Source organism: Pocillopora verrucosa, chromosome 3 (genome assembly GCF_036669915.1).
Source record: "Pocillopora verrucosa isolate sample1 chromosome 3, ASM3666991v2, whole genome shotgun sequence".
Classification (NCBI taxonomy): Eukaryota; Metazoa; Cnidaria; class Anthozoa; order Scleractinia; family Pocilloporidae; genus Pocillopora; species Pocillopora verrucosa.
In genome coordinates, this window is record NC_089314.1 from 7052056 (window position 1) to 7066905 (window position 14850).

At 37.9% G+C, this 14850-nt stretch overlaps 1 protein-coding gene across 2 annotated transcripts; it reads left to right on the top strand.

Moving 5' to 3' along the window:
- The first annotated feature begins 4210 nt into the window (after nt 1–4210).
- LOC131796294 (guanylate-binding protein 7-like) lies at nt 4211–14266 on the top strand. Of its 2 annotated transcripts, XM_066163710.1 has the most exons (12): nt 4299–4355; nt 4479–4537; nt 6495–6666; nt 7464–7621; nt 8296–8468; nt 9068–9254; nt 10075–10333; nt 10646–10941; nt 11643–11897; nt 12188–12310; nt 12717–12764; nt 13663–14266. In XM_066163710.1, exons 3-12 carry the CDS (start codon nt 6510–6512, stop codon nt 14020–14022), a joined length of 2016 nt encoding a protein of 671 aa, XP_066019807.1. In that variant the 5' UTR covers nt 4299–4355; nt 4479–4537; nt 6495–6509; the 3' UTR covers nt 14023–14266. The 2 variants fall into 2 exon arrangements, with proteins under 2 accessions (XP_066019806.1, XP_066019807.1); XM_066163709.1 differs by lacking the exon at nt 4479–4537 and having other exon boundaries at nt 4211–4355.
- Nucleotides 14267–14850: the final 584 nt, after the last annotated feature.

Genomic DNA, 14850 nt, shown 5'->3' on the forward strand with positions numbered 1-14850 from the left:
CTTGTTTGTTTTCTCCATTTTGCGAAAACAAACCTCGTCTTGTGAGTCTCTTTATTTGTTTATGTCGACTTTTGACGTCATCTATCAACTGTAATTCAACAGACTTATGACAAAATGGATCATTTTTTAAATATGATGCTTTTTCAATATTATTCGCCCCTTAGGAAAAGATCTACTCGATACTTTCAAAGTTTAATCATCACTGATTATTTTAGGCTTTTATCATAGTGACTCTACATCGATCTATACCAGGGGAAAAGTAAGGACTGCATGCAACATGTTTTCGCTCTAATGTCCTGAGTGTATTGCGGATAGTAAAGAAGCAAGTTCTACAAAAAGACTATTTGAGGTTTTTGTCGTAAAATAAAAATAAAATGAGAGAAAAATGATTTTGAAATGGGAAATGGCGAGTTGCATAATATTTCTTTGAAATACTCTTGTCAAACGAAAGCGAGTCTTAGATCAAACTAATATATTCAAGATTAGAAAAAATAGCCTTTTTTTTTGTGAAATTAGATCTGAAGTATTTAATGAAAGCAAAGAAGTACACGTATAGTCAACGGTGATTTATCAGTCTATTCATTACTTTCTGGTAAATTTTATGTTTAATATTTTGAGATTTTTTTTCATTGTTTGCCTTTTTTATTTTTCCCGAAAAAGTTCATATCTGCCACAATTTGCCACAAACCAGTCGCTCTCGAGGTAGTAACAGACCGTTGCGTGACACCCTTAAGAGGCCGTGACTGTAAATATCGAGAATAGTTGGCCAGGCCAAAAAAATCGAAAATTCTGACAATTTGCCTGGAAAACCCTTTTAGAGAGATACATTCAAAAAAATTATTTTAAAGGTTGAAAAATCAAATGTGTCCGAGGAAATGGGGAAAAACGAAAATTCGGGTTTTTACCTTATTAATTATGCAAAAAATATAGTAAAATTAACCAACTTTAGTGTGCGAGTACTGAAGGAGAATGTTTGGTAAGAAATTGGGGGTGTTTTTACTTCAAAGTATAATTCATTTGATTTTTATTTGTGGCATTTTAAGGAGCTTTGGTTTAATTTTAAAATTCACATAATTTTTTAACAAAGTGCTGTCAAACGCTTATTGCAAAAAGCGAAAAATCGAGCAACTTCAAGCCTTCAAAATGCGTCTTGGTATGTGAGAAATCATATCAAACTACATGCTGGCACAAAGTTTGGTCTTTATATGAAAATAATATGAAATGCAAAATCTGGGTAATTAAGAAAAGTGCCGGCAAAACATAAAGGTTTGCGACGCACTGTGGCCAGAGGTCACGAGTTTGCATGATGCAAATCAGTTGTAGAAATCGTACCGCCTAACGGTTCTGGTTTAGGAAAGGCTCTTTTGACGGCTACAACATGAAATTTACAAGAATAATAACCAGCATTTAATAGCGTTTAATTCGTTTTTTAAGCCAATGAGTTTTTTGTTTCATTTCTCGTAACTGTCTTGACGAAAAGCAAAATGTTTCAATTGCGTGACAATTGTCACGTTGGATCAAAGGTTAAGTTGCCGAGTAAAGCGGACACAATCCTTTTTTCGTCAAAACTCCATTCTAAAGCATCCAGTCCTATATATCTCGTTTTATATTACTGGTATAAATTCTTTTATGAGTCTATATCGAACAACATCCAGCCGGCCTGATCCTGTCTGACTGCCAAGTGCGGTTCGAAGGAGACTTTTTCATTTCCGGTTTGCGCCTCTAATACGGGGACCGCGGAGCTATGGGGTTGACTGGGCTGTAGCCCCACCAAGAACAATTTGTTATCATTATTACTTATTTAATCTTTGAATTAAAAATTTGACAAATTTTTCTTTGGATTGAAACGCGTTTCCGGTGATTTCAGAAGCTCTAGATTTCAAAATTTGCCGGAGCATACCCCAGGATACCCTGTCAGCAGTCTTTCTGTACTAAGAAAGGCGTACTAAGAAACAGACAAAAGGAGGCCCTCCTCGGAGGGGAGGCCCCAGGGCCCTCATAGATAATTATAAGTTGGTGCCAATGAGCTCACACTACGTGGGAACTGCAATAGCTCCTCCGATCCAAAATATGCTCCACGGCCCCCGTTTTATATCAAAGTTCATATAAAACTCAATTTTTTGAAGCAGCCTTTTGCCATTTGCCTTTTAAACTTCATTGCTAGAGCAGCATCTAACAAGGTCTTCGAGCAGAGCGACGTAAGACGTAAGATGTCTTTTTTCTATGATCAACTCGCAAAGGAGTTTTAGGACTGCGAGTTCGAGATTTTTGAGTGTGTTATTCTCGACCATGGAACAGTTGTACTGTTGGTAATGAATAGAATGAGTTACATTTAACTGCTCAAAAATAGACTCCTTAGCATTTGACAAATTAAATTCTTCCTCCATAGCAACGAGATCTTGCTCAGTTACAGCATGTGCGTAGGGGGCTGTCTGCTGTTTCACTTTTGCTGCCATTCTGGAAAAAAAAGAAGCTACTTGTTTAGTAAAAAAAACTCAGAGACACTGAACAAGCGCTCCCCGTTCAATTCCTTTGCACTTCTTATTTCTGTTGCAACAATTTCCGCGTCGACCTTCTTGCCGCTTTCTTGTCCGATGGTAAGTCAGGTACTCTCATTGCTTTTCGTTAAACCGGTAAACTTTCTTTACTTGTTTTAAAGCGAAGCCTTCAGGCAGTGTTACATGTCCAGTGCTACGAGGACAGGTTTCAGGAGGTAGAGGAATAGTTGGCACGGAACTTGAACTTTCCTCTAGCCTTGCGGCATATTTAACCTCCGCTTTATCAAGAAGTGTCTCCCTTTCAACCGTCTTTGTGCATGTTCTGAACGCGAGATGCTTTTCTAGAGAAGAGTGCCGTTGGAAACTATGCGTGCAGCCCTCCTTTGGACATGGAAACACTTGATCCCTAGTACAGTCTTTCAATTCGACAAAGTCAGCCATGTTTGGATTTTCAAAACTTGCACCAAAAGCCCCCCCAAGAAGAGAAGCAAAGCTACAGAATGACATCGTTTTCTGTTTATGCTCTATGAAAAACCTCGCACGTGTTTACCTTTAAGAAAAAGACCGTGGTTGCATCATAGAGAATTATCGCCCGGACTGCAACACGGTACAATTGCTACCGTGACAGAAGTCCTTTTTATCAAGTTTTATGACAGAAATGTGGCCATTTTTCCCAAAAAGATAAGAGTAAATAGCATAAAAAAGTTGGGCTGTTATCTTGAGGTGAAAAACTTCACAGCAGAAGCTTGCGGTGTTGCGTGACTTTGTTTACTCACATAACTTTTTCCAAGATATTCAAGATATTTCAAAAGAAATATTATCGCAGTTGCAGAAAACGTAACTATTCAACTAAGAACGATGTCGATAATAAACCACTTGTCAATAAAAATAGTGAACTATACAGCGGCCCTTATCTATAGTTAGGTGTAGTGCTGTTGAAATAGCGAGTCGACAATAACAGTCTTCTGCAATTCAAATTAACAGAAAAGTTCGTATCTACACATCAATTTACAGCCCTCTTCAGCGATGTCTGCGGATTTTTTATTCTATAATTTTATATCATTTCCATATCAAAGAGTTTTTTAACCATCTTTAACTATCTTGTTTACTTCGTAGCTCTCAAGTACGATTTCTACAACTAATTTGCATCATGCAAATTCTTGACCGTTTTGAAGGCTTGAAGGTGCTCGATTTTTCGCTTTTTGCAACAAGCGTTTGACTGCACTTTGTTAAAAAATCATGTGAATTTTAAAATTAAACCAAAGCTCCTTAAAATGCCACAAATAAAAATCAAATGAATTATACTTTGAAGTAAAAACACCCCCGATTTCTTACCAAACATCCTCCTTCAGTACTCGCACACTAAAGTTGGTCAATTTTACTGTATTGTTTGCATAATTAATTAGGTAGAAACCAAAATTTTCGTTTTTCCCCATTTTCTCGGAAACATTTGATTTTTCAAACTTCGAAATATTTTTTTTAATACATCTCCCTAAAAGGGTTTTCCAGACAAATTATCAGAATTTTCGATTTTTTTAGCCTGGCCAGCGATTCTCGATATTTACAGTCATGGAGTCTTAAAAACTGCTGACGGGTCGCGTAACGATACTGAAATAGCTTTGTCATTACATCGTCATTGTTATTCCTTTTTTTATTGATTACTCTGCACGTCACGTCCAAACGGAAAGCTTTCAGTTTCTGTGCGCATTCAGAGGACCCCCAATCGCCTTCCAAGAAGAGCCATGGGTATTCTCCAAATTCGTATATCTTTCAGTTTCAGAGCAAGTCATTATTCATTCACTGCAGAATAAATCTCAGATTTATCTAACAGCGATAGAAGGGTGTCATTCCTTTGAGGTGAGTACCATAACTGTATACTTACCTCACCAAGCGAGTGAAGTACAGTTCTTATTTCAATAGTACGTTGCTATATGGCTTGATGTTCTGTATTGGATGTTGTTATTCTTTTGTCGCCCACAGTTTCAATTGAGGGGCAGGTTGATTTTAAAGCGAAATTGGATCTAACCTTCATCAAGAAGGTACTTTTAATGAAAGAATTGAAATCATACGAACCTGCACACTTTCAAACCTGTGGATAAGTTGTGGGCTGTCTTGTAAGAGGCACGAAAAACTACTTTTAAGCGGAGTAAAGTATCTTAAAGCTAGATGGAATTAATTACTCATACATTCCAAATGCATAGTTGAGTTTTAGATACCACGGTACTGGATTCACAAACTAAAGAAACTCCTTTATTTTTTTTTGAAAGAGAGGAGGGAGTGGTGATTACGCCTGTACAAGTAATCTTTCTTATCTCTTAGCTTAGCAGATGAACGATGTGAAGAAACGCAAACCTCTGTGACAGATATCTTTCGTTCTAATGTTAGGACTGTTTTGATTTAAATTGTAATCTGACTTGCTACTTTTCATTTTATTAATTCTTTATCCTGACATTCCAACTTCCCATTTAACCTTATTTTATAATTGGAGTCCATGAAATTTCTAAGGTAATGAACAAATGGTTTATGAAAACGATACGACGCTCGAAAAGCAAAACATTACCAGTTCCGGCTTTGATCTCCAAGTTTCAGTATAAACATGTCACACATCAGTGATTTTTGACAAAGTGTGACTTGGCAATTTAATCTCATGAAATTTCAAACTTCTGTTGTAAGAAATAGGGACCATAAGAAAACCACGACGGCGACGGCAACGAGTACGTGGAAAAACAAAAAATCTAATTGGCAGAACTATAGCTCAACACGCGCGTTTTAGAACTTTGTACACTTCTCAGCTGTCCTATACAAAGCAACAACGTGAAATCACCACAATTTGCGTCGTCTGCGAACCGAAGCCGCGACGGCAAATTTTTTAAATTTCCATTTGGAACTCAACGCTTATTTTATACGTTATGCTAAAGTTGAGGTGTGGCACCGTATGAGACGGTAAACAAATGCAGCCATTTTTTAAATTCTAATTTAAGGCAGAAATTCATTTTTAATCGAAGTTTTCCTCGGCGTTGCCGTCCTGACCGCTTAAGGTCCCTAACATCCTTTTGAATGAAACTGCCATCGACTCAATAAAGGAAAGAGATTTGAGTAAATTTTTCCCAATTATCTCTGCGATCATTGATCCAAGCGTTGAAAGAACTCGCCGGAGTAGATATTTAGTGTAGTCGTGATGTATTTCTGGTTTCCATGCGATGTAATTAAAACCAATTCTTCTCAGTTTTTAGCAAAATTAGATAAATAAGATTTTCAAATAATACCAGGACGTTTTCATCATAAACATGAGCCAGTACCGTTCTGTTATTGAGCAGTTGAGAGCAGCATTGATTTTCAAACAGCCTTTTTGAGTTACAGGCATCTGATGGTAAAACTGAGCCTTAGAACTCTAGCATTTAGCTTAGTCCAGAAAATTGCTAAAAGCTGTTGAGAAATACACCGGCATCTTTTCATACCATTTATAAAGGAACAAACGGAACAAAAAAAATTGTGGTAGCATTAATACATCAAAGGATTAGAGTTTTCAAATGGCCCCACTGAAAATAAGCACATATCAATAGGAAGCGTATGTGCTCTTACACTTAATTTTTTATTCCTGGGTTTCTTTCATCATTTTTATTGACAGAATTAATTCGTAATGCAACTTCGCGTAGAGCAATTTAGGGATAATCATGCAGAAAAGGTTTTAAGCCCTACTAAACGATTTGTTACCTTTTTCATTCCTAACTTCCTCTTTCCTGGATTGTGTTTTCAAAAAACTGCATTCCTTCCTGGTCAATCAGAATGGAGAAATGTTTTGGAATAAATTTGCATTCGTAAATTTAATTCAAAGACTGGCCTGTGCAATTTTGTTGATCGTTTAAAATTCTCTTCGTGCTTATTTCTCTAAATAGCACTCGAAATCATGTGATTGCCTGTACAAATGGATTGCAACTTTATATTGTTTTCTGGACTTTAGCGCGTCATGTAACATTTTATTTATTGTTCTTTCAGAAAAGAGCTGGAAACATGGCGTCAAGAAAAAATCAAAACATTGCCATTCCTCTTTGTTTACCCAACAACTGCCGGTGGAACGCAGCAACTGGAAAATATATTAAAACCGGACGACAGCGAACGTCTCTGTATGTGGTGGAGGAAGCGCTGAAGAAGCTTAAGACTGTGAAAGGTATACTTTCTGTCCAATGCTTCATGGTCCTCAGTTTTTGCATAAAAAGTTTTACTTTTTTATAAATGTCCAAGCTCTTACTGGGCGCAATGGGAACTGCACACATGTAATCATGAAATAGATCAGAGGAGCGTCATGGCTACCCCACTTGCCTGCATCTAACTAGGGAGCGGGAGGGTGGGGAGACTGATTTTGTTTACAGTTCACTAACCTGTTTTCGCACGCCTAAAAAATTGCTTAAGTGGGGGGACGGGAGGGTGATGCTCCTTTTTACTCTATCGACAATAAATATCCTTACCCATCAAATGTCGTCTGTGAATGTAAAGTTCTCTACACACACACGTTCAAGGTAGGCATTTGGAAGAATGTGCAATTGTTAGATAATGAAACACAAAAATGATTATTATAGAATAAAAATGGGCAGAGTGATATCTGCTTTTGTTCGATTCGGTTTTATAGTTAACGTGGATCTCAAGCTTCTCAGTTTATCTTGATGCAGTTGTTTTAGTTTCAACAGTAACTCAGAGGGGTCGCAGGTTTTTCTTTTATAATCCTCGATTCAAATATTTCGTTTTGCATACTTAAAACTTCTCTTCTGGGCTGGATCTTAATCTTGGAGATTAAAGTCGAACTCGTTTATTAAATTCGGTCTATCTGTGATCAGGCTAATAAATTCCTTTGTATGCCCATATAATAAATTGGTGTGACTGTTTCAAACGTAATTTAAAGTGATTTACAACTGCTAAAGTTTTATCGATATTGATTAAGATATGTTTCATTACATTTCCCATGTGTAGGTCCCGTGTGTGTTGTATCGATCGCCGGTCCATACAGAAAAGGGAAGTCGTATATTTTGAGCGAAGCTTTCGATCAACCCGAGGTGTTCCCTCTCGGGCATCATTTTGATCCTGAAACTGTTGGAATCTGGATGTGGATAGTGCCACAAAAAATGCGGGTGAGTTCACATTAATCAAGTAATTAAAATGCTTCATCCATAGCTTGCAGTTGCGTTACTGGCAAAACAATGTAAGTGCTTGAAAGAAAGCTTCAACTGTTCATTTTCTCCTGGTAACTGTGGCTGTATCTTTCTCATTTATGGACACGATTATTAAATTTCAATTGGCAAAAGCATCGCAGTTTTCGAACTCATTCAGCATTAAGGGTACAGAACAGATGTTTTGATTTGTAGACCAGATTTCTATGTCAATAAAATGTGTTTTAATGACTATATTTAGGGCTTATTAATGTCGAATTAACTTGTTGGAAGGTCCTTGTTAAAAAAGCTGAGGTGGGGGCAGGAGGTCAATTTCTGCACTGCTGTGTTCGGCAATAGGAAATTTAAGAGGAAACTTAAAAAATGAAGAATCACTCTTATAACATACATTTTTCAAGAAAAATTTGGCATCCTTTGTCTGTGGAGACGTTGCGATAATCTCAAATTTATGAAAGCTAAGAAATGTCAAAATTTGAAATCACTATACCCCCCGTTTCTAGCCGAAACTAAGTTGCACTGCTTTAGCGGTCATTTCAGAATAGCAAGTTACTGCTGCCTCCAAAACAAGTTAAATTGGAATCACCCCTTCACACTAGAGCTTGCGTAACTTGAAACTGGCTGTTTCTGTTGTTCAGGACTCCACTGGCAGGGAATGTACCGTGGTCTTATTAGACTCAGAGGGAATTGATGCAGTAATGGGAGAAGGTTTGGATGACAATCAGATATTTACTCTCACTGTTTTGCTGGCTTCTGTTTTGATCTATAACTCAGCGGGGGTTCCCACCAGACATGACCTCAATGGATTGGAGTATCCTTCACCAAATACGTCAGATTTTAGGAGTGGAGAGATTAGCAGAGGGGGGAAGAGAGTCCATAAATGAGGCATATTTCTGCGTGTTCTTAAAGGCTTGTATAAGTGAAATACAGGCTCGGTATTTTAACGGTTTTAACGCGTATTCCAAGAGAAAATTTCATATGGATGTAAAATTTATCTTAAAAAAGGTTGCTGAAAAGCACTTGGAAAGCATGTGTAAATGACTTCGGCTGCGCAAAGTGTTCTCGCATGACTTTTAACTAGTTCTTGAAGCATATTCGCTAAAACCGATGCATGTACTGTAACTCTGACACGAACGATCCGGTTTTTTGATCACAAACCTTTTACTTAGCGTTGATGGATGAGTCGGGCTTATATCTCAAACAGAGAATGGTAGTCGACCTTCTCTGGAAAAACTCTCGTTAAAACAAATTCTCGTCTATCCTCTTCAGCATGCAAGCGTAAAACTTTAACCCTTTGACAATAGGATTTTGTTCCCAAAAAGAGAACCAAGCTGAACAAAGATATAAGAAGAGACAGAAAAGCTATCGTTCGCGATAGATGAAACGAAAACATTTCTTAACATTTTGCAGTTTTATTATGAAGTTGTCCCAACGAATTAGACTTTGCTCCAACGACGGAAGTGTGAGCACGAGCAGCCCTCGAGAGGACACAGATTTCTTCCACAAGACTTTTCCATTCTTCATCTGGCTTCTCAGGGATGTTACTCAGTCCATTCCAACAGACTGCAGAGACATTAAGGAGTATTTCCTAACAAGGGTAAGGCGACTCATTTTGAAACAGAAAAGACAAAAGAATTAATCAAACGCTTCCCTGAAAAACTCTTTGTCACAGCCGCAGAAATATTGATTATATCACTGTTTTCTCGGAATAGACTCTTACAGTTTGTTATATGAACAAAATAACCGAGTATTCGAGAACATGGTTTTGTTTCTTGGTTGTAAGGTTTATTGTTTAACTTTTTGGAGATGTACAGGTTTTGAAAATGGAAGGAACTTGGTTTTTTTTTGTTTTTTTTTTGTAACTATGTATAGTCTAAACTTAGACGTTCTCTTAACTCGACCAAAAATAATGATAAAATCTTTCTTTATTCTTTGCATACAGTAATTGGATAAGTCTGCTCAGTTAATTTACATATTGACTTTGCTTAAAACGTAGTCGTGTTCTATAAACAAAGAGGGACTGATTGACTGGTTTACCTTGATTACAGTGATGACTTATCACATTGTAATGTGCTCCATATCCTCAGCGATGGGGATCTAAATCTTGTATTGGCTTGTGATACAAACGTCTCTATGAAAGCGATGACAGAGGATCTTGGTTTTGTCACAATAAAGTTCCCCTGATGACCCCTAAAAGACTCTGTAATAGTCTTGTGACCCTCCCCTACCCCCCCACCCCCCTTCATTGGCAACTAATTGGCAGTCAATTTTCCATAGTATCCCCTTCATACTCTGTTGGCAACGACTGATCCCCACTCCGTTCCCCACTGAAAACCATCTTCCCTCCAGAATCCTTGGCTCCCACCCCAGGAGAAAATGACTGGTTCCTTATTACAACTGCTTTTTAAACCAACCAGGTTTTCAAGGATCAAGGAAAGGAACGGGCGGACCACACCCAACGAGTCGCTGAAAGCATTTTGCGTTTCTTCCCCGGCTTCGAAGCCTTCAAACTGCCACCACCATCTGTAAGTGAAGAGGTCATGAAAAACATCAACAGAAACAAAAGTCAGATCAACAGTGAGTTCTTCTCTGGGATAGAGAAGTTCAAGGTCTTGTTGAAAAGAACTCTTACTCCTAAGCACAGCTTCAACGACGGAGAATTTGTGACTGGTGAAGGTAAAGGCTACTATTGCATCTTCGTTTGGCTTTCATCTCCCGTGAGAGAGCAACTCGTAACTTCTCTCAGATTTCTATGTAATTTTCAGATGAAAATTACTGGTTTTGAAGACAAATTTCGAGGGATTAGCTTGATCTCTAGAATCTTAAGTCGCCGCCTACTTCTTGAATTATGGGAGTCACAATCTTATACCATGCTTTTCTATTTTAGATTATTTTTTACACCGTTTGTCTACTGTATACTTTTCTAATTAAGTATGTCCTTAAACTTAAAGACAATTTTCATTCCTCGATAACCCACTCTGTTTCCAGGTTTGGCTGCCTTGGTTGAACTTTACGTGCAGGCCATCAATACTCCTGGAGTGATTCCTAATGTCCAGTCAGCTTGGGACACATTTGTAGCAGATAAATGTAATGAAGCAACGCACGAAGCCATGAATGTCTACAGCGCCGTCGTGCATTCACAACTGTTCAATCAGCTGCCTTGTGACTCCGAAGACATTCGTAAATGTCATGAAACTGCTCTTGACCAAGCAATTGGTCAGTTACAAGCTGAAACAATCGGAATATCCTCTATTACAACCGAGAGGTACCTCAACGAGCTAGTGGTAAGGAGTTTTCACACATTGCTTAAACATTCCTCATTCAGTACTTTGGAGTAAAATGATACCGACGAACTTTTGCAAACTTCGTCCAACATTTTTGTGGGGATGAATAAAATTTTCGATTTGTGGTAGAATTCTAACAGGACAAACTCTTTATGATTTGACTCAAGGTTTCGGATCTTGGTGAAATATTTAAAAGCAGCAGAGTACCTGGTCCGAAATCGAGTGCGGTGAAAATAATAGGTTGTGCAGAAGCATTTCCAAAGCAATGAAATATCCTTGGTTCTTTTTCCACGAGGCTCAAGACTTTCCTCAAGCTTTCCCGACGCTTATCGTTACACATTTTCTGATGACTATTTTTCGTGAACGTTTCCGCGCCAGGTGGAGGCTACTGCTTGTTAATTTCATGGCGGCATCTAATTGACCTAAATCTAATTTATAAGCGATAAATATTTAGTAACTGTCTGGTTATACAACCATGAATGCCACGAAATAATAGTTACAGTGCTTCCCAACATTCATTGTTGGACTTACTGGGGGAGAATGTTCGTAAATTTCAATTATTTTGGCACAAGTTACTCACAGAAACAACAAATAAATGTCCAGTTAAAGTTTGGGAACAAACAACAGCACGCAAAGATGAACACTGGTATTTACTGTAAATATAAAACGGCTTTTTTTTATTTTTTATTTTTATTTCTCAGTCGTTTTCTGACCGAGATTATGTCACGTGGCAGACTGAGAATGATCAGTTTACGCGAGAGGCTTGTGACGCTCTCCTGAAGCAACTCAAAAAGCAACACTTGGATCCAATCCTCGACCAGCTCCATGGAAAGGAAGGCGCCAAAGTCATGTTCGATGACATTGTAGCAGGTTACAAAAAGATTGAGCAGGACTACAAAGCTCGTGCCACCGGAGCTAAACAAGTTTGTGCTGCTGTGTTCTTCGAGTTTCATCCGGTAAATAGGGTTTTTTACTTGGAATTAAAAATTCAGACCAGAAATGAGACAAATTAATGAGGTTTCTCATCTGTCTTCCTTTTTGTTTTCATTGACGTTAATAGTTTCACGGACAGCGAAAAAATACAAACCAAATTCAGTTCCTTTAATACAAGTACATTGCGATTCTTGGTCTTAGTAACTATTATGTTGTTACAAGAGAATATAACTTTATAATCTCTTGGTAGTTACCACAAAGAAAACCAACAGACAAAGCAACGATGTAAGCGAAAGTTCTCCTTTTATCACAGGAACTTATGACAGAAATGCAGCAATATTTGGGCGTGCTGAAACAATTAAAGGACTTTGACGAGAACTTGAGTCGAGAAATTGCCGCCAAAGCCTATCAAGAGCAAGAGAAGATAAAACTTGAGGTACTGATGACGCAATTTTAATCGACTTAATAATCATATTACTTTTTAACGGAAAAAAAATTGAGAATGATAAATGCTGGGAACGGAGAATAGGAAATGAAGAATAGGGAAAAGGGAAATGGGAAGAGGGAAGGAGAAAGGAAAATTGGGAATGGAAAATGGAATAGGAATTTTTTGTTTACGTTATGCGGCTAAAGAAAAGGAAAACGGAAAATAACATCCTATCTTCAACAAACTTCATCAACTGATTAATAAGAGAACAAAAGCCGATTGAAGTTCATGCTTTCTTTCTCTGTTCTTTGTCAAAAACATTGCTATATTAATTTAGTTTTAATGGCGAGGATATAGAATTTCATCATCTGCTAGACAAAGCCTATACTGATGTGAATTTTCGTTCTCATTTAAGGAGGAACACGAACGTTTACAACAAGAAAATCGTCAGCGCCATAAGGAAGTAAGACATTTTAAGTCAATGTCAGTATCTGAGAAATTCTAAACCTACCCCCCCTCCCCCCCAACTCAACAACAATCAAAAAATAACAAGTAAGGGTTAATGTTGGGTCAGGGGAGGGGTAGGTGTGCAGTTGATCAGATTCTGATATTGATCCGACATTTTCATAACCACTAAAGAAATCATTCCACGCTTCAAAAATCGTCAAATCTATCATTTGACGATTTCCATTTGTGCAGATCACAAAAAGAGAATAAAAGAACAAAGAGGACCATTGACTGCTTTTTGTGAGTTTTGCCTTCTCAGACGGAAGCGCTAAACATGCACATCTTTGATTCCAGAAAGCACAGACACACAAATTTTATGGCGATGAAATATAGTGAAATCCAATTAAAGACGTAGAAAAGTAAGCCTTTTAAAAAAGCGTGAGTACACTCATTCCTGGGAACTAGGCTTTTTGAGTAACATCCGATTTGGTACCAGGGCAGGTGAAATAAAAAGCTCACATCTTGTCTGAACGAGTCCTCGTGCCTGGGCCGCCCTCTCTGCCTGCTTATTTTCTCTTGGTTCCATTCCAATGTAATTTTATGATGTGTCAATTTAGATTGATTATTCCTTAATTTCTTTGTTATAAGAATATAACCTCATAATATCTTTACCTTCAAATGCCTCAAAATATATCTTTAGAATGAATAACGCTAGCAAGAATTTATCCCATTAACTGTTTTCTGTGAAAGTTTTTTCAGTAATTTTATCAGAAATTCATTCTGAGTGACTGAGAAATTTGATGATTTTAGCACAAGAGTACTAGTAGAGGTGAACAAGAGTAGATGCTATATTATTTTTCATCATGACTCTCCTATAGCTGTCTGACTTGAACTTTTTCCTGTCTGGTAATTAGATGGAAATGCTGCAGGCAAAACAGGAGCAAGAAAAAAAGAGACTCCGTGAACAGATGGAAGCTGAAGCAGCGGTCCAACGGCAACAAATGGAGAACATGGTAAAGGCAAGAATGATGGAGGTTGAAAAACACAGACGAAATTTCATGCAAGAAAATCAAGTACTCAGCCAACGACTTGCACAAATGCAAAAATCAAATGAAGGCATGGAGAAGACAGTGGAGAGCTTGAGACAACAGCTGCTACTCAATCAGAGCCGACAACGGCAAGTTCAAAAGCCGGGATTCTTTGATAGAGCGCTGCAAATGATACCAGTCTTGGGCGGGGTTGCTAGCACCTTATCAAAGTGTAGCGTTATGTAAAGCCTCTAAAGTTATCCCTTATCATGAACACTGGTTCAATTTTTAAGTAGTGGCATTATATCAGCTTCCAGTTAATTATAATTTGCAACGAGTTAACAACCTTAAAGTTATGTAACACGTTTCCCGCCAATGGATATGATGTTGATTTTATATATGAAGTGAAAATTGTGCGTTCTCCGTGATACCAATTGGACTGCAAAACAACTTGAATGTGATCTAAAATAAAATAATTTGAAAAAATAAACCAATCTGCTCTTCTGATTATTTAATAGCTGGCGCAAGCAAAATCCCCTTTCGGGAGAATTAAGCCCGAAACCTACCTAACTATCGTAGGCTGTGTACGAGAAATATCCTAGATGTTTCGGATATCAAGCTTGCTTTGGTGCGCTCTTGCGGAAGAGAAATGGGGGAGGACGGGGACAAACGACAAAAATAGAGACTGCTTGCAAGGATTTCTGTCTTTTTTTCCGCCTTTTGTGTTTTTCTCGTCGCCAGGTTTAGCACTTGATAGAATTAAATCACAGCAGTAAAAAGGAGAGGATGTTTAGATGTCTTTTGATGCCTGCCGATTGAATGAAACAACTTAAGGACCGACGGTAGTTATAGGAAAAAAACACAAACATGCAAACAAAAACAAATCATCAAAAACAATATTAAAAAGGGTCGCTCGGTGGGACACGAAAGGCGTTATTGTTACACAAGTCAGGCCGACAGATTCTGCGGTAAATTATCGAGGAAAAAAAGCAAATCAGAACCAAGAAAATTAACCAGTTTTTCCTCTCATACAGGGGCTGCCTATATCGAACTAAAGACTACATACTAGTCACT

What these genes read in the sequence shown, in the direction of transcription:
- LOC131796294 (XM_066163709.1), top strand. Translation starts at nt 6,510, where the DNA reads ATGGCGTCAAGAAAAAATCAAAACATTGCCATTCCTCTTTGTTTACCC. An exon ending in CATGACCTCAATGGATTGGA is followed by an intron (nt 8,469 to 9,067) that starts GTATCCTTCACC and finishes AACATTTTGCAG; the next exon opens with TTTTATTATGAAGTTGTCCC. An exon ending in AAGAGAAGATAAAACTTGAG is followed by an intron (nt 12,311 to 12,716) that starts GTACTGATGACG and finishes TTCTCATTTAAG; the next exon opens with GAGGAACACGAACGTTTACA.